The following is a 19,633-nucleotide window of genomic DNA, read 5'->3' as shown; positions in this document are numbered from 1 at the left end:
CCTTGGGGTATAGTTAAGGGACCAAAAAGGGTATTTTGCCTAATTTTAAAGTATCGCCTAAAATATTTCAATTGCCCACGGTTTATACTTATAAGTTTAGACTACAACTTTTTTAGCTACGATATAAAACCGTCCCCGTAGGTTTAACCTACAGTTTTTTAAATGAAATTTAAGCTGCGGTTTATTTTGTGCTACAGTTGTAAACCGTGGGCAAACATAATTTTTAAAGAACTCTTGATTGTCAATCTTTTTTTGCTCTTTACCGAACTTCATCTTTTGTTATTGAAATATAGTTTCTCCATGTTCTTTGCAATCACCACATAACCATAAAGAAAACTCTTCACTTTTTCTATGATTTGTCACTCTGATGCTACAACTTTTGACCCCTTTAGACTTTATCTTCTCAACATTATTTGTAGAAGTCTTTAAGTATAGAATTGCATATTACGCCTAAATGAGCAGTGAAGCAAACAAGATCACAACCATAATTATCTCTTTAATATAAGCTTGAAATCTTGTTAATCTAAACTTAAATAATTTGATAAGATATATTTGTTTCAAAAAGAACAACTAAGAACAACAAAGTAATCTAAACTTAAATAATTTGACAAGATATATTTGTTTCGGAAATGTTCCTGCAACTTTAACATTAATTTATGAAAAGTCTAGAAGTAAACAAATCAAGACTAAAGAATAAAAGGTAAAGAGAAGAGACAACATAATCACTATGAGACCAACCAAATATTAGAAGATGATCTTGTCATAGCATATAAATCCAACAACCAAGTACACAATAATGGAAATTAAGATAAATAACCTGAAATTTTCAAATTCGATGAAACGTGAATGCTACTTAATCTATAGCATAAGAATACATATTACTGGCACATAAACATACAAATAAAATGAACACATCATATAACAAAAATGAGTTTATATATATTTTGGGTTCTTAATTTAATATTTTCACTTTTAACTAAAATACTTATGTCTGCCAATCCTAACTCATCTGGCGAAAATCAATATTTCTATGAAGTTTTCTTTCAACCTTAATGGTAAAGGAAAAAATGTGCAGAAGTTGAATCATGTTTTAGGGGTTGTTTGGATCACTTGTGAAGCTAATAAACTTATGTTACTTTTACAATTTGTTTTCAGTTTATTTCAATAAATTTATATAAAAAAGTAAGACTATCTTAGTGTTTAATTAAGTTATTTATCTAATTGAGCTTAGTATATGAAGCAATCATTTGAGTTGTATTCTTCACTGTTGTTCAAAGATGTTATACAACTACAATGTATTTGCAAACAAATCACATGTATTTGATATTTACAAGACTTTACAATAATCATACAATTCACAAACATTTGAAAAATTAAACTTTCAAGTTGTAACCTATTATTAATCTTCACAAGGAAAATCAAGTAAACAAATTTCTAGTATTGATTCCTAAGTTGATCAATCAAGTCAGCTCACAAAGCCATTACCTTAGAGAAAATATCATTCCCCTCAGCTTTTACAACATCAGATGCCTCCACAAACTTGTTCAGCTTTGTCTCCAATTCCTTAGCTGCATCATGTTTCACTTCATCTGAACACTTTTATACTTCAAAAAACACTTATTCCTGTTACATTGAAAAGCCCTAATTTGACCTTTTGCCATTAATGTATAATCTGAAGGCACCTTACCTGAAGAGAAGCAACCTTATTCTGCAAGGATTGGATTCTACTTGACTGATCATAGAAAAGTTTTTTTTCTCTGCTATTATTCCATCATTCTTCATTCTTGTGATTTCTCACTGATTTCATACACTTTAAATTAAAATGAAGAAGATGAAGAGTTTGGGAGTTTTTGGAGTTCAGAGACAAAAACAATGAAGAGAATCAAAGTATAGCATATAAGGCGACCTTGAATCGAGAAGGAGAAAGGGTTTGGTGTTCGTGTTAATCTGAGAACGAGAATAAGGGTTTCACACAAGCAAAGCGAAAGACAAAAAGGATTGGCTTATCTTTTTCCCAAATATATATTTCAAAAACATTTTATTTACAAATCTTTTAAGTTATTTTTTAAATAGTTAATATAATATGTTTTAAATGTTTTAAATAGTTTATAGATTTTACTGATTTTATTTTGTGCAGCTTTTTTAATATATTTTTTAACATATGAAATGATATTATTGATATTATTAAGAAATTTTACTAATTTTACACTAATTTACATTTAAGTGTTTTAATTTTCGAGTTGTAGTATCTGTCTATAATAAACTTTTATTATAATTTTGTTTGCTTAGATTAAAATAATTATGAAGTTCACATTTATCTTTTCAAGACCGTGTAGATCAAATTGTGCAATATGTATGTTAAAAAAGTTATTTTAAAATAAATATTTAAATAGTGTATATATATTTTAATAATTTTGTATATTAAAATAATAAACTATAAACTCAACTTAATAAAAGCGTTAAATTAAAAATAAAAAACTACTATATAAATATATACTAGAGGCTAAAACTTTAACAAAATCCAGTTGGGTCAATGGCAATGATTCACATGTATTTAGGTTATATCTTTATTAACGTGGGTTCAATTTCAGATGTTAATGTTTTTTAACTTTAAATCAAATTTTTAAAATCAAATAATTTAATTAAAAATTTATTAATACCATATATATGATTAGGCCGCGTTTCACAAGCGTTGCCTTTTAAAGATAATATGGTCACACATCCAAAACCGTAGCTTTAACTAAATAGACAACGGTTATTTTACCTCCACGCGTCCAAAAGTGTCGCGTAAAAGGAATACATGATGGTTATTTAACAAAATTTTGGAAATTTGGCAACGCGTAAAAGCCGCAGCCTATTATCCATTATGCTACGGTTTTTAGGTCGTTGCCTATTCTTTTGTTGCCTAAAGTAAAAAATATTGTAGTGCTTACTCCATATTCTAGTATAATGGAGTTACTGTCATCGTGCATATGCATATGTTACTAATGCTAATGTGAAGTCAAGACTCTCTATCCAATGTGTTTTGATGAAGACAAATTACAAATCAAATTATCATATTAAATAGTATGGAAAAAGTTTCAAGTGCATTTTATCAATTCAAATGATTCAAGAATCATCATATTAAAAGCTAGCAACAAATTATTCAAGACTTTTACTTTGAAGACTATCACGGATCTTGATTAATAAAGGTATAAACATGTAAATTATATTGATAACTTAGTGCTTAAAATATTTTAAACATTTTCATCTTTAAAATTATCAAATTATCATACATAAAAATCTTTGACTCAAATGCATAAAAAGAACTTTTTTTTTAAAAAGCTGTCAGCACTTCTTAAGTCAGGCCTGGTTAACTGACTTAACAAAACCTGGTGTTGTTTAAAATTTGAATAATGATTTGAAATTCAAAATTGCTGCGAACTTGTTAAGTCAAGTATTCGTTAAAACCGACTTAACAAGTCCCGTACGAACTTGAAAAAAAAAACAACAACTTTTAACACCTTTTCATGCACTCTTCATGAAACCTTTTCATTTTAATTTGACATTTATTCATGTTATTTTTCCATGACTTTACCATGTTTCATAGAGGTGTTATGCTCATATAAATACATGAAATTTTAAATTACAATTCACCTCTTCAATAACAATTTAACATCATTGTTATCATTCAAATTTCAAAACAAGTGTTTGTGTTCTTGAACTTTCACAAAGAAATTTTCTGCATTCATTTCCATATTAGTCCAGAAAAATTCATATAATATTTACAAACACTTGAGCACTATATTCTATTATTATAAATTGCTTGTTTGAAGGGAAGATCAATTATATTGATGCATCACTCAAAGTGATGATTATTCTACAAATTTTATATTCTTAAAAACTTGTTGTATTCATATCTTATTTTTCAGGATTTTTGGAATTAAGATTATTTGGTTTTGTATTCCTTGCTATCCAGGATTGTTGGAAGCAAGAGGTTGAAAGTGAGAGGATTGTTCTCATTTTAACTTGATTGATCCAAGAGGATTGTTCTTGGTGGTTTTGTTGTTAGAAGATTGTAGGAGAAGTCTTGGGTTTAAGCTTGTACAAATATATAACAATAGTGAAATCTCTTTCATGTTGAAAGAGGACTAGAGTACTCTTGAACTGTGAGGGAAACCAGTATACATGATTGTGTTCTTTACTTTTTCGCATTTACCGCTTTCATCATAAATTAAAAACCAAAAAAGAAAGAAACATATGTATAAACTCTTGCACCAAATCAGAAAAATAAGAACAAGTATTCTAAAACCGAATAAATTTTCAAAGTCCTAATTCACCCCCTCTTAGACGCACTCTTAAACTTACAACTAAAACAAAGACACTAATTTTAATTTATTTAATAACATCTAACAACATAAACATCGAAGGATATTGAAAAATTTAATGTAGCTTAATTTCATCAATAGAATCTCTTAACATGATAAAGAAGAATTAGCAATAAAAATTTACACATAACAAATAAAAATAAAATAATAGGTGAAACTAAAAGTAAGTTTCTTAACTACTCTAATTATTTAATATTCCATATCATAACAGACACATTTTTCAGCTTTTCCGCGCCTAAAAGTTTCTTGATATGCATGTCGAGTAGCATTATTAGCCTCAAACATAGCCTGTTCAAGTTGGTCATAGAGTGCACCATTTACTCCGCCATCCTGCTAGTGTTCAACCACATCAATAAAAACACCAGCGTTATTTCGGTGTAAATATTTTATCAATCAAAATCTAGAAAGTAAAAGCATTGCATCATTTGCTAAAGTCAACTCACAGAGTATGAACATGTAGCAGGAACAAACAATATTGAGAAAAAAAGAATATTTTTCTACCATTACACTTGGTGAGAAAAAATAATATTTTTGTACCATTATACTTGGTGGCGATAAACGATGAAAATCCTCCATTATAACGATGCGACTAGAAGTCGAGTCTAATGCATTCTCTCCGCTCTCGGGAATTGAAATTAGGGTCTGTGTTGGTTCAACTGCACTATCAGAACATGCCGAAAAACCTGAAGAATTCATCCTTGATAACCTATCAGAGTCGTCAGAACTTCCATCTGTGCCTCGCCTGTTCGATGGAGTTGAAAACCCTATGGTAGGAAAAAAGTTCACATAAAAAATTATTAAACAAATTGAATATGAGGGAAGATTGAGAAACTGTTAGCAAAACTCACATCGAGAGCAGTAGCTCCATCAGTTGGAATGCTCTTAGCCGATTGACGAATCAACTTAGTTTTCTCATCTATTTCGTCCGCACTATAAGTTGTACATTAGATTCAAACAAAAAATAAATCAAAAAAGAAAATCAATTAATCATCTACATCAAACAAATTATCATTTCTAGATCAACAAAATTCATTTACAAGAAGAACACAAATCAACTATAAGAACAAAAAATCAAAAAATTACTCTAACCTGAGTAGTGGACAACTCAGATCTACTAAAAATTACATTAATCTAAGCAGTGTACAACTCAAATCAAATATAAAAACAAAAAAAAATTATAACAAAAAATTCATTGAGTAAAATATTTACCTTTATTAAACACGGGTCTTTGAAATGTTCATGTTGAACCCTAACATTATTAAGATCTGCTTCATGTTCTTCATCTTGCTGTGAGGAATCGCATATTCTAAAACAAAAGTAAATCAAAGACTCTGAGGAATCACATCTTCTGAAAGTAAAAGTAAATTAACGTGAATTTCACGAAATGAATATCAAATCCAGAAAAATAGAGCGGCTCCTTGTTTAATAGAAAATTGTGCAGAAGTTGTGAGGTGGGGTGAGCGTTGCGTGACTTGGAGGTGAGAAATGACAGACGACAGTTTTAGGGTTTCAAGGAAAAAAGAGAGAGTAAAGAAGAAGAGTTAGAGAACAAAATACATAATGAGGAGGAAAGAGAGAGAGGTACGATTTTGAAATGAGAGAAAGAGAAAAATAAAATAAAATTGGACCAATGATATTGTAACACTTAGTGAATTTGTTCAAAAAAGTAGTAGAATGAAGGGTTTATTTTGTTAAGGATCATGCTAACGAGTGCCCTATGGGCACTGGTTAAGCATTCCTTATAAAGAAATTATTCTATATGCAATGTATTAAATACATACAATATTCTTTAAAAAAGTTAAGTATTTATGTTTTCAATGCATTGAATACATATATTTTAGGAAAAAATTTATCTTTTTTGCTTTATTAAACAATGTTCAACTTACCTTTTTAATCTCTTAACCAGTGCCCCAAAGGCACTCGTTAGCATTACCCTTTTGTTAATTAGGAAAATGAATAATTGTTAGTGTATTTTTTTTTGGTAAATTACAGTTTTGGTCCCCCTGTTTTGACATTTTCACGATTTTGGTCCCCCTATTTTCTTTTTAAACAGTTTTGGTCCCCATCCCAATTTTAAACCAACTGGTCATGTACTGTTCATGTACGATCATGCACTGTTCATGTACGGTCATGTACTGTTCATGTACGGATCATGTACTGTTTATGAACAAAATTGAGATGGAGGACTAAAACTGTTTAAAAAGAAAATAGGGGGACCAAAATCGTGAAAATACCAAAACAGAGGAACTAAAACTGTAATTTAGCCTTTTTTTTTAGGAAAGAGCATTTTTATACTATGCTTAAACTTATAGTAAATGGTAGATAGTAGACCTTAGACAGTGGCGGTTCTATAGCCGGCGAGCCCGGGCACGCGCCCGGGCTGAACCCCTATTTTCTATGTATTTTCCCCAATTTAGTAGTCGAATTCTAGACGAAATTAGGGGCAAAATTAATAAAAATAAGGGTGTGAAAACTAAAATAGATGAGTACCCAATGGTCCAGACAGGCTCAACCCAATTAATTATATATGAATTATAAAAAAAAATTTAAAAATTAATTATGCTACATTGTTATAGACCGACTGGTGTTTCATCTTTCTCCTCTTTGTCTTTGACGGTTGATACTTCAAGATATACATATTTTATCATTATTATTAAATATTATAATAATAAGAGTTTTATATTGTTGATAAAACTCTAATCAGCTAATTATCTTCTTAGTCTTTTTTTCTTGAATGATACCATTTTCATTTTTTAGTCTTCTTGCAATTTTTACTTTCAAAAATTTATAATTGATTAGACCTTCCCTAATTTTATAATTTTTTTTTACTTATTATAACTTTATAGCAACATTATCATTTTCCATATATATTATAAAATCAAACAAGAAATCATGGACGTTTAAATTTAATTAAAAGGTAAGAGTAAATACAAATTGAAATGTATGAAAATGATGAGTTTTACTATGTGGTCAAATTAGAGAGTTCAAGCAAAATTAGTTTGTCAATATGAGAAATTATCTAAGTTTTTCACATAATAAATAACATTAAAAATTTTGGGTTTTTTTTTAAGAAATAAGTTGAAAATGTCCAACTATTATTTTGTTAGCTTTTGAGGGATTATATTTTATGTCCCTCATTTTTTATTTTCTTTTTTCTTGAATAAATTATCTTTAATAAAAATAATATTAAAATTAATGTATAAGTAAATTTATAGTTATAAAATAAAATAAATGCATAATAATTTAAAATTTCAACTCAATTATAGATATTATAATAAACCAATATAAAAACTAAAGTGGAAAAAAAACTATTTGAATTTTTAGAGTTTTTTAGTTTTGTCAAGGGCACACACGTTTACAATTGAACATTTACTATTGTTGACTATAAATAGATCTAATAAAAACTAAAGACAATTGAAATACTCTTTATTTCCTTCTCATCCTTTTTTAGAGTACAAGTTAGAAAAGACAAGGTACTCGAAATTATGTGCGGAGCTACAACCCAGCGAACCCGGACACACGTACGCGCTCAACCCCTCATTTCGTTGTATATTCTCCACTTAATGGTTGATTTTTAGACAATACCAGAGGCAAAATTAGTAAATTTTTAGACAAAATTAAGGACAAAATCAGTAAAAATATGGTGTGAAATTTTTGGACAAAATCAATTGATTTTTTTTAGATAAAATCAAAAGCAAAATTAGTAGAGACATAATGTAAAATTAGTAAAACAAGGTGTAAACTTTTTACCCAAACTCCCTAAAATTTCTGACTCCGGAATTGAACCTAGATAAACTTATCTAACATTTCTCACAATATAACTTTAAGGTATTTTGGTTTTGACGAAATGAAAAAATTATCTGGTCCAAGCAATCCAGCCCACCCGTGCGATCCCACTAGTTTAGTTTTAATCTCTTAACTTTATCATCATTAGTTATTAATTATTAATTAATTATTTCCGTCTTGTTATAGTTAGGGATAAAAGTTGCGGAGAGCAAGGACATGGTATTCGCTTCATTTCGAAGATACTTTAGCATGAGGCACCAAAACTCTAAGATTCAGGGTTTATACGATTACTGTAAAAACATTTTCTCTCCCTCTGGAACACCCGCTCCTTCTTCCCAAGCCTTGCACAAGCTTGCTTTGATTCTAGGTATGTCTCTTACATCATTTTCATTATTCAGCTTTAATCACCGTTCAATTACAGAATTTGAGGTTTTATGGGTCTTTTAAGTGGCGGGTTTTGTATTTTATGGTTAAATTGCAGACTTTGTTGGTTTTTATGTTCAAGTGTGATAATGTACTTCAATAAGCTTCGTAGTTAAAAATGCTATATGGGTAGTTGTTAATTATGATGAGTCTAGGTTATCAAATGGCAGCCTATGGCGGATATACATGGCAGTTTTTGAGCTCTCCACAATGATAAATATCCGTTGATATTGCGGGTTTTTCTGCCATAATCTGGTATAACGGCGCCGCAAAGCGGCTGGTTTGACGGGATTTTGGCTCTTTGTCTTGGACCGTGATCCGCCATCGACAACACCACTATTTAAATTAATTGATTTTTAATTAATTTTTTAATTCTCTAGCCTAGGAAAATCTGAGATGGGGAACTCTTCACCATTACTCGCTTTTGGAAATTCCATTATTGCCATAAATTTTCAGGTTGCATTTGTAGTAACTTTCCAAGAGTTTTCGATTTAAATCAATTTAGTCAAGAGGATTGGAAAGCCTGTCTTCATGGCTCTGTTGCTCACCACTATCGGCGACAATGTCGCACCAACTATGATTGAAGCAATATATCCCTGATGTTTCACATTTCCTGTTTGGTTGCTGCTGGTTTTCCATTTTTCTTATTAAGATGATGTTCAGAGGTTGACTTAGATTATTCCTTCACTGTTTTCTATGATTGTTACCCTTTAATAATTGTAAAGATGAGGGAAGGGGTTTTGACTGGACTGTTGACTGGACCACGCCATTTCCTATGAAAATCCAGAACGCTTTTCATTCATTTTTGAACTTTGAAATGCACAATATTGTTACACTGTTTTGAGTACTGGATTATCAATCTATTAGTATTATTCATGATTCATGATATAGCAGACACGATTCGACCTGCTGATGTTGGGCTTAAGGAGGAAGCTGCAGATGATGATCGGGGGCTTGGATTTTTTGGTGTTAACCAACAGAGTAGAATAGCTCGATGGGCTAAGCCAATAACATACATCGACATTCATGAATCTAATAGTTTTACGGTGAGCTTTAGCAGTTTGTTAGTACTTTTGCATGTACAGCAATAAGATCATTATTCATAAGCTAAGTGTTGCATGTAAAAGCGAGCTGCTCATAAGTTGTTAGAAAATGATATTTTTCCGGGCTTAGATTGTTTTTCCACCGTTAGTTATATAATCCACCATGGTGACCATTAATAATCTCTTCGTCGGCACTATGATAATCAGTTTGTACGTGTTTGTATTAAGGCTATATGGCATCAGTATACCGCCTCTATTAAGATGCAAGCTTCATGTCTATGCATGTGTATGTTCATTTATTATTTTTGTATTTCACCTAATTGAAGATGTGTCGTGTCAGTCAAATATAACCAAACTGTTCAGCATTGCCATCTTATTATTCGGTTAGTCACATGTTTATATCATAATATCAATTATAGTGATTTTCATATGACACTTAAACTGTATGAAATTAGGTTTACACTTCAAATAATGCGTGTCAATTGGTGCAGATGTGTATATTTTGTTTTCCAACTTCTTCAGTTATTCCACTCCACGACCATCCGGGAATGACTGTATTTAGCAAACTTCTCTATGGATCTTTACATGTGAAAGCTTATGATTGGGTCGAGCCACCCTGCATTGTAGAAAGCAAGGGACCAGGACATGCTCGAGGTATGACTTGTATATTGCATGTACTCAAAAGGCTCTGTTTAGACAAACAACTCAATTAACCCTTATAGCTTAAACACTTATGTGATAAGTGCTTATGTATAGGTTATTTCTATAACAATAGATAAAATAAAGTCAAACTATCTTTATATAAGCTATAATCTGTTTTCACAAGCTATTATGGAGAGATTATGAAAATAAGCTGAAAACTACTTAAGGACATGCCATACTTTATTTTCGTAGGCTCTCCTAATTACTCTCTCTCACCAGTGCTTATGTGTTAGGACCCCAATTGTGGCCTCATATGACATATTTCCTAGCCCTTAGTGTGAAAATTTATGTTAGGAAAATAAAAGAGGAAGAAAGGGAATGATGATGTGACAGGGGGTGAGAAAAGTTTGTTACCCAAGTTTAAGGGAATCTGATATATGGGTATCTTTTGGAAAACCATTTGTTAGTTATGAACATAGAATATTATTCTATGTAGGAGCTTAGTTCCGTGGGCATTAGAATATTCATCCTTTTTGTAGTTATCTTACAATTTCAGAAATAATATACTTCTTACTCTTTCATTATTGATCTAATTTCTCTGTTAAATGCTACCGTGTGAATCGGGTTCACTTCAAATTGATCCGACCTGCCGGATACGTCTTGATAGGACCAACACTTTAGGAAGAAGACAAAGCAAAGGCAAATTCACACATCAGAAAAATGGAGAGTTACGTATATAGTTCAGAAGGTGGTTGCTGCCACACCACCACCGGAACCACTGACATTGATCTGATCGCGATTGCTCCTCCACGGCAGGAGACTCCAGAAGTCGACCCGCTTGAGAACACCATGCGGCTGATAAAGAAACCACCATGGCTGCACACTTTCTAAGATTTGACTTTTAATAAGGAGGAAGATAGATCACAAATGCGCCAATTGGTGCATCGTTCGTTCACAATCTCACTGCTTCCTTTATTGAAGTAAGTCCAAATGGTTTGATCGAGTATTTTCTAAGAGTTGAATTAGTGAAATCTAATACATATATAAAAAAAAAGAAATGACCCATCTGGTTTAAGATTGATTGTGGATAATGAATTCAAAATCAGAGAACTGTTTGTATGTTGTTGAATGGAAATAAGGAATGCTGATCCCACCTTCAAAAATTTGACTTTGAATAAGGAGGAAGATGGATCACAAATGAGCCAAATGGTAGATTTGACTTTGAATGAGGAAGATAGATCACAAATGAGCCAAGTTCTGTCCTTCACAATCACACCGCCATCAAAGCCTTTGGACACCGGTTTGTGGGGGCGGCTCATCCACAACCTTAAATGACGGCAAAAGAGTCCATCTGAGCCGAGTGGGTACTTTTCGTGGTAGTTTCAGTTTGGAAAGTTTTAGAGAAGGTAGGAGCTAAGGTGTTATTCTGTAAGCTGGGTCAAATCCTATACCTAATGGGCCTGGCCGAGTGTGGTGATATTGCGTTGGTTCCAAACAGAAGGGTATGTCAAGTAAAATTGGTCTGTCCTAAACCGAAGAAATGTGGTGCTATGAAATCTTGTAAATATCGGAATTTGTCTGACATTAAGATATAGGTGGCGTTTTTTGGCTCCGCCACGGCCAATTTGTGAAGGATAGCAGCGCCACAGCACCATATGTCGGATATGGCGGCGCTCTACCATGGTCTGCCATCGATAACATTTCATTAAGGTGACTTCTTCGACACATGCTTTTGGGCTTAAAAGGACTATGGGCCAAACTTTTGGGGATGGGCCTTATTTTCATTCATAGTTCTGCACCAACACTTGCTACTGCCATTTCCCTCTTGGAGACAATATTTATGGTCAATGAAGTTGATGTAGCTTGTGCTCAAAGATCTAAGCTATACATCATTCTTGTTTTCGTTGGGTATGGTGATTATGTGTTGGCTCCACTAGCTAATTTTTAATACACAACTGGAGTATTTTATATGTTTGCGTCCAGTAGTAAACAACTGGTAAAAGGTTTATGTGGGGACCGAAGTGGTTGGCTGGTTGCTTCCACTAGTTATGGACAGAGAATATTGTTCTATGTAGGAACTTAGCTCTTTGGACATTAGCATATTCATCTTTTTGCAAGTTCTCTTTCACTTCCACTTTCAGATATAACATTTTTTCTTATTCTTCCATTATTGATCTAATCTCTCCGTTAATTGCTATTATGTGTGTTAAGAAATGTGGTTGGGCCTAACTCAACCCTACAAAACCGACTTGTAGGATGAGGATTGCCCCCACTTATAAGGACATGTTCATGCCATATATTGTCCAATGTGAGATTCTTAACAATGTGAATCGGGTTCACATCATTATGGCAATTAGTAGAAAAGGTAAGGGCCCTAAGTTGACTTCCTTCTTTTTATTTTTTTCCATTTATTTTCTGAAAAGCCGAGATTGTTCTTGTTGATATGTAATTTGAACTTTGAAGATGTTGTCTCATGACATTGCATGAATGATTATTATCCTCCCTTGGGGTGTTATTTTATCGAAATGTTTCAAATTATACCCTCCCTTGGTGGTGTGCAATTGGCGTCCATTTTATGAGGTGACAAACATTTTTGTCAGAGATGTTCATTCCGTCAGTAGATCCGTTGAGGGGAGATATCTTCAATAATATTATGATTCAAAACCCAATCACTTACCATTTTGTGGCATATTCAATCTTCCTATTATCAGTTTGTTTTGTTAATCAATGATCAGAGATGCATACTGTTATGCAGTCATTTACCTTTTCTACTAATTTGAAAAATGGACAAAAACCACCTAATAGCAATTGTTGCAAACTTACAACGCCTTGCAGTGTTGTCGATGGCGGTCCATGGCGGAGAGCCAAAATGCCGCCATACCGGCTGCTTTGCGGCGCCGTTATAGCGGATTACCATTGCGTGAGCCCAAAAACTGCCATGAATATCCACCATAGCGGCCATGCGCCGCTATTTGATAACGCCGTTGCCTTATCAACTAAGTTTATGTTTGGAATAGTTTTTCAATTGCCATTTTTGCGTTCCAATGCACTTTTTAAAATAATTTCAAGAAGCTCCAAGTCTCAACTTCTGCATTAATGTGATTTTTTTTTATATGATTTGGTACAACGTGACTCAATACCAAAGACATACTAAAATCTTTGAGAGAAATTGCTTACAAGTTACAACCACTAAATACTTTCATTATGTTGTGTTTTGGTTTATACTAATTAGGTTGGAAAGTCCAGTCTTATTTTTTCTATATTGGAGAAGAGAGAAATTATTATTAATTAAAGTGACACTAATTGTCATTTTACAACTATTTCAGAGGAGATTTGAACTCCGTCCCTCGAGTTTATAAGATCAAACTCTCGCCACTAAGTTGACAGTTCATAGACGGACACATCATTCATTGAGGACAGACATTACCAAAAATAATATTTAAGAAAACTATTTTTTAGCACTCGTTAATGTGAAAATCATCATGTTTAATGGCTTATTCACCCTTCCCTTTTGCATCCATATTTCAATTCTACTTGTTAATTGAATTTATTTTTAGTTTCAATTTTTCTTTGTTGCAGTAAGACTAGCAAAATTAGCAGTTGATAAGGTTTTGAATGCACCGTGTGAGCCATCTGTTTTATATCCAAAGCATGGTGGAAATCTTCACTGTTTCACAGCAGTAAGGCCTTGTGCGATGTTGGACATTCTCGCGCCTCCTTACAAAGAATATGAAGGAAGGAAGTGTACTTATTATCACGACTATTCTTATTCAACATTCTGTAAGTAACTTGTTAGAAATGTCGCACGCCTTCAATGCTTTCTCAGTTATAAGGCTAAATCTCCTTCAATTGAAATGAAAATGTCATTCCCTGCTTGGCTTTTGCAGCTGCAGGAAATGGACCTGTATGTGTTGGGGAGGAGGATGAATATGCTTGGCTTGCAGAGACAGAACCTTGTGATCTTTATATGAATAGTGGTGTATATGCTGGTCCACCTATTAAGCCCTAGTTTTGCTGCTTGGATTTTAAAGCAATTGCATGTTTCTTGTTGTAAATTGTGGATAATATTAATGTTGGAAATTTCTAGAGTCTGTTTGTTTGATTACAAAACTTTACCTGTCCTTTTACATATATTTAAAAATAGGAAACAAAATAAATTTAAGGTGACAATTTTGTTTGTAGATAAAAATGCACACAACAAATGAAACAAGGAAACTTTTTATCATGCTGTTTGTCATCCATTGAGACTACTGACAAGAGGATCCAAACTGTTGGTAGGATGTTAGTCCTCAAAAGGACAACAAAGAATTTGTCTCTTCTTTGTAAGGTTGATTTGTGTTGAAAATACAATTCCACAAAGCAGATGACAGAAAAATAAATATTAATGACATTTGACTTTTAAATTTAGATTAAAACTATAAGACCGTAAAACTTTCCAATGAACACTTGGGAAACAACAATCATCAAGTAACCTTTACTAGTGGAGGAAACTATATGAAGTGATTATCACAAACCAAGTTAAACTAGACGCTTCAACTACTTATAAAATAGAAGTTAATTCCCTTTAAATATATAGTTGTTGGTCCATGTAAGTTGGCGAATTTTTAAATTTAATCTCTGTATTTTTATAAGCCTACATAAGCCTACATAAGCCATTGGATTATGTTTTTAATTCAATATTGAGTATTGAGTATTGGGTATTGAGTGGTCAGTATTGAGTTTTGAGTAATAACAATTGATATCTAGAATTTGATCCAATGATCCAAGGGTCCATAATAATCTATGCATGGTGCATAGATTTTTATCTATGCACGGTAACTGCACCCTCTATCTACTAGGTCAAGCATCTCTTTTAATTATTAATTATGATATTGCAACAATAATATATATTTCATATATCCTTTAGTATTTAATTTAGTTGAAACTTCAACTTAGTTTCAACTATTAATGATTAATTAGTTTATTAAAGATTAAATAATTAATAAATATAGTTGAAATTTTAAATAATTTATTTATTGTTGATATTAGAGATAAAGGGTAATACGGTAATAGTGTAGCTAAGGGAATTAGACAAGAGTCTAATTCCACTCTTAACCTTTCTATATATGGGATCCTACTGTAACTGAATTGGTTAATCAATACATCTGATTTCTGTTACTTCTAACATGGTATCAAGAGTTTCTCTCTGATCCTCGACTCTCATGGCTTTACCAACATCGTCTCCTCGTGCAACCATTGCTAATGGTGATAGCTCTGCCGCTGCAAACACCACGTTTAAACAAAAAATCTCAATAAAGCTTGACAATACGAACTATCGACAACGGAAACAGCAAGTCGAAGGCGTTCTTTGTGGCACCAAAATGGTGCAAGTTGTCGTATCTCCTCAAGTACTGGAGTGCTATCTCATTGTCGTTGATCGCAACACCGGAAATGAAAATCCAAGCTATGTGGCTTGGGAGGAACAAGACACACTGCTATGTACGTGGTTGTTAACCACGATTTCAGATTCTCTTATCTCTCGCTTTGTTCTCCTTCGTCATTCTTGGCAAGTTTGGGAAGAGATTCATGCCTTTTGCTGTACGCAAATGAAAACTCGGTCTCGTCAACTGGGATCGCTACTTCGCTCCCTATCTAAAGGTACTAAAACTATCTATGAATTTCTTGCTCGTGTTCGAATGATCGTTGATACCTTAATGTCAATCGGTGATCTGGTTCTCCACCGTGATCAAATCGAAATGATTCTTGAAGCGCCACCGTCTGATTTTGACTATGTTATTGTTGTTGTTAACTCCAACTCAGAGTTTATTTCGATCGATGAAATTGAACTGCTTCTTCTCAATCAAGAATCCAGAATAGACAGATCAAAGAAAGATGTTGTTGAATCAGTTTCTGTTAATCTCACTCACGCAAATGAGCAGAATTGCAACTTCACTCCTTAAAACCTTGAAATTCCTGATTCCACTGGTGGAAATCTTCCTTGCTATGGTCGTGGCAACAACTCTCGTGGAAGAGGTAATAGAGGTGGGAGGTTTAGAGGCCGCAATGGCTATAGAAATCCCGTTCAGTGTCAAATATGCTACAAAACTGGGCATGATGCAAGCTACTGCTATTATCGTCACTCTCAGGATTCATATGGTTCCTATATTCCATTTGGTGCTCCTCCACCCTATGGTAACTTTGGTTTTGTTCAACCTAATGTGTGGACTCAACCTGGATTCAGAGCTCCGACTCCTCAAACCATGAACCAAACCAGACCTATGACTCATTCTATGGCTTCTCAATACTCTAGACCCTGGCCTCAAGCACTATTAGCTGGCACTGATTGCTCCTCATTTTACAATCAAGCATGGTACCCTGATTCAGGTGCATCACATAATGTGACACCAGATGCCACAAATCTCACTACTCCATCTCTCTTCTTGGCAATGATCAGGTTCATGTTGGCAATGGCCAAGGTTTGTCCATCACATCTCTTGGCTCTATGATTTTTCCTTCAAATCTGTGCCCTAATTCTTCTTTAAAATTGAACAATCTTCTTCTTGTTCCTCCCATCACCAAAAATCTTCTAAGTATGAGTCATTTTGCTAAAGACAATGTTGTATTCTTTGAGTTCCATGCTAATGACTGTTTTGTAAAATGTCAGATTATGTAACACCCCATATTTTCTAATTTTAATTTAATCGGAAATTAAATTATTATTCAGAATTATTTAGTATTTTCGTTGAACTATTTGGAGAAATTATGGAATATTGGTCTTTGGGCCAAGTGTGGTATTTAGTAATGAAGGGGTGTTAAGTTGTTGAGCCTATTACTAAATTATGTTATATTTTCATAAAATAAGGAAATAAAAGAATATTGGACTTTTGGGGTGTGAGGGGTAATTAGGGGGTATATGGAGTAAAAAGCTCTACACTTAGTCATATTTCTATTATTATTTTATTATTGGGAAAATAGAAAAGAAAGGAACAAGATAAGAGTTGGGAGAAAATATTTTGATCGTAGAAGTGAAAAGAGCAAAGGAAGGAGGAAAAACCCCAAAGTTCAAGGATCAATTCAAGAATCTCCATCAAGGTAAGGGGTGACTATTCTTTATTAACTAGTATTATAGTTTTGATGATGGTAGAATAGATTAAGAGTTTGAACCTTTATTTAGGATGTTAGGGTTTATGAGATTCTGACACTGACATGCCCAATTTGATGAATATGATACAATTGGTTTGTTATAATTGATGGATGATAGTTATATTGCATTGTTGTTGTGTTAGAATCATGAAAACTGATGAAAATTGGTCACTATAATGTGTGGGATCGTATTTGGTGTTGATAGTGAAGGTAGGAATGAAGAAAAGTCATAAAATTGGAGTTTTCTGCTACAACAGCGTCAGGAACCGGTTCCCAAGTGGGAGGAACCGGGTTCCCATAGTAAAAATCCGAAACGAGGAAATTCTGGGTTTCAGGAACCGGTTCCCACCCAGGTAGGAACCGGGTTCCACAGATTTTCTTAAATTTTACTTAACTTTAAAAACTTCTAATTTTCAAACCGTAAGTCCGTTTTGAGCGCCGTTTTGTGCGTTGGAAAGATAATTTAATTTTATATCTAATAAAATATCTTAAAGATCAGTAGCTCAATTTTATTTTAAAAACCCGGTATTTTGTGGTGGTGAAGTATACTTGTATGCACAAGTAATAAATGTATTTATGTAGTGGCTTTGCGGCAATGTATTTGCTAAGTTGATGTTGTGTTTTGTGTGATGTAAGTATTACATACATGATTGTTAAATGGTGTTAAAATATGAATGCACTATTCGGTGTTATGTTGGCGAGTTGTTTATGATAATGATGTTTCATTTTAGTTGGTATTGTTTTTGGTGAGTTTATACATTGTGTGCATATATTGATGAATGTGACAATGTGGTAATATGGTGAGGGTATTACTGGGATTATTATGGCGATGAATGATTTGTTTTGAATGATGCTGAGACATGTACATACTTTATTGGTGATGAAATGGTGAGTTGTAATGAGACGATGCGATGCATCAGATCAGTGATGTTATAAGTATGTCATATGTGTGCATTCATTCATACGCATTTTGGTGATGGATCCCGGCGATGTTGAGGATCAAATGGTGGGCATAATTCCCATTGTGTGGAATTTGTGCCGATTGGGCTGTATCTCGGTGATGAATAGATTAGTCGGATGGGTTTAGCCCATGTATGGTATCACATGCATAAGAGTCTGCATCGTCTTTGTATAAATTGTGACATGTCAGGATGAAATCCGGTGTTATGATTGTGTTGTGTTGTTGGCACATACTCTTGACTTGTGCTTGTGATTGGTATGAATTGATTAATCTGAATATGCTAAGTAGGGTGGATAATTGCTTATGAATTTTATATATGACGATTTATAATGCTATTTAATTTATGATGTAGTCTCACCCTTACTCTTATTTTTCAGATTGAAGCTAAGTGGCTTAGATGTTTGGTGAGGATGGCTTTTAGGGAGTTATCGCTTTTAGTCTAATAATTAGGTGTTGGTGTCATGCTCTGAATACTTGTAACACTGGGAACGCGTGTTTTTAAAGTTATCATACTCTTTTATTTCTTTATTATTTGGTTTGGATATTTCTCTTTTGTTGCAATAAAAGGCTTAGATCCTTATGAATTGTTTTTCCGCTGTGATAAAACATGAGTTTGAATTAATTATATATTGTGTTCTGGACTGGGCCAAGATTCCGCCCAATCTACTTTCGGCCCACTTAACCTTGAGGGTCCAAACTATCTCATGGCCCATAAAGAGCAAAGCCTGCTCGTCTACCCTTTGCCCGACACAATGCTCCCCACTAGCTGTCTGGCGCCCGACACGGGTGCTCCCCGCAAACATCCTCTCGCCGAGGACCCTGCTCCTCGTAGGGATCCTTCATATCCAACCCTCTGAATAATGCGGAGTCCACGCGGTCCCTAAAAGACCGCGTCTCCCTTAAACTTCAGAGCAGTTAACCAGGATAGAGGGCACTCACGCACCTCCGGTATTTTTGCCCAGGAAACCTGGCAGTCTCCTAGTTGGGCCTGGAAATCCAGCCCAGTAGCGAGATCATGGCCCAGTGCTGGGGGCTATAAATACCCTCTTTCACTAGAGGGTCAGGTATTCAATTCTTTCTAACCTTTAGCTTGTACTTGCACTCCTTTGCTTGTCTTCTTGCTTTGGCATCGGAGTACCTTGCAGGTACACCCCCTTTCACTTTACAAAGATCCAACTTCCGAGCAGGCCTTGACGATCCTTCTAATCAGGTACGATCAGTGGCGCCGTCTGTGGGAACCAAGCTTCCCCTTCTTTAACAAACAAAGATCAAAGCAAATCCATCCTACA

The 19,633-nt window shown here is 33.7% G+C and overlaps 1 protein-coding gene across 2 annotated transcripts; it reads left to right on the top strand.

Annotated features, from left to right (window-relative positions):
- The first annotated feature begins 8,321 nt into the window (after positions 1–8,321).
- LOC131594888 (plant cysteine oxidase 3) lies at positions 8,322–14,486 on the top strand. 2 transcript variants are annotated; one of them, XM_058867091.1, is made up of 5 exons: positions 8,322–8,520; positions 9,468–9,622; positions 10,111–10,273; positions 13,841–14,041; positions 14,149–14,486. In XM_058867091.1, exons 1-5 carry the CDS (start codon positions 8,370–8,372, stop codon positions 14,268–14,270), a joined length of 792 nt encoding a protein of 263 aa, XP_058723074.1. In that variant the 5' UTR covers positions 8,322–8,369; the 3' UTR covers positions 14,271–14,486. The 2 variants fall into 2 exon arrangements, with proteins under 2 accessions (XP_058723074.1, XP_058723075.1); XM_058867092.1 differs by having other exon boundaries at positions 8,324–8,520; positions 9,471–9,622.
- The last annotated feature ends 5,147 nt before the right edge of the window (positions 14,487–19,633 follow it).

Source organism: Vicia villosa, linkage group LG4 (genome assembly GCF_029867415.1).
Source record: "Vicia villosa cultivar HV-30 ecotype Madison, WI linkage group LG4, Vvil1.0, whole genome shotgun sequence".
NCBI classification, from domain to species: domain Eukaryota; kingdom Viridiplantae; phylum Streptophyta; class Magnoliopsida; order Fabales; family Fabaceae; genus Vicia; species Vicia villosa.
This window is presented reverse-complemented; position numbering and strand designations above follow the sequence as displayed.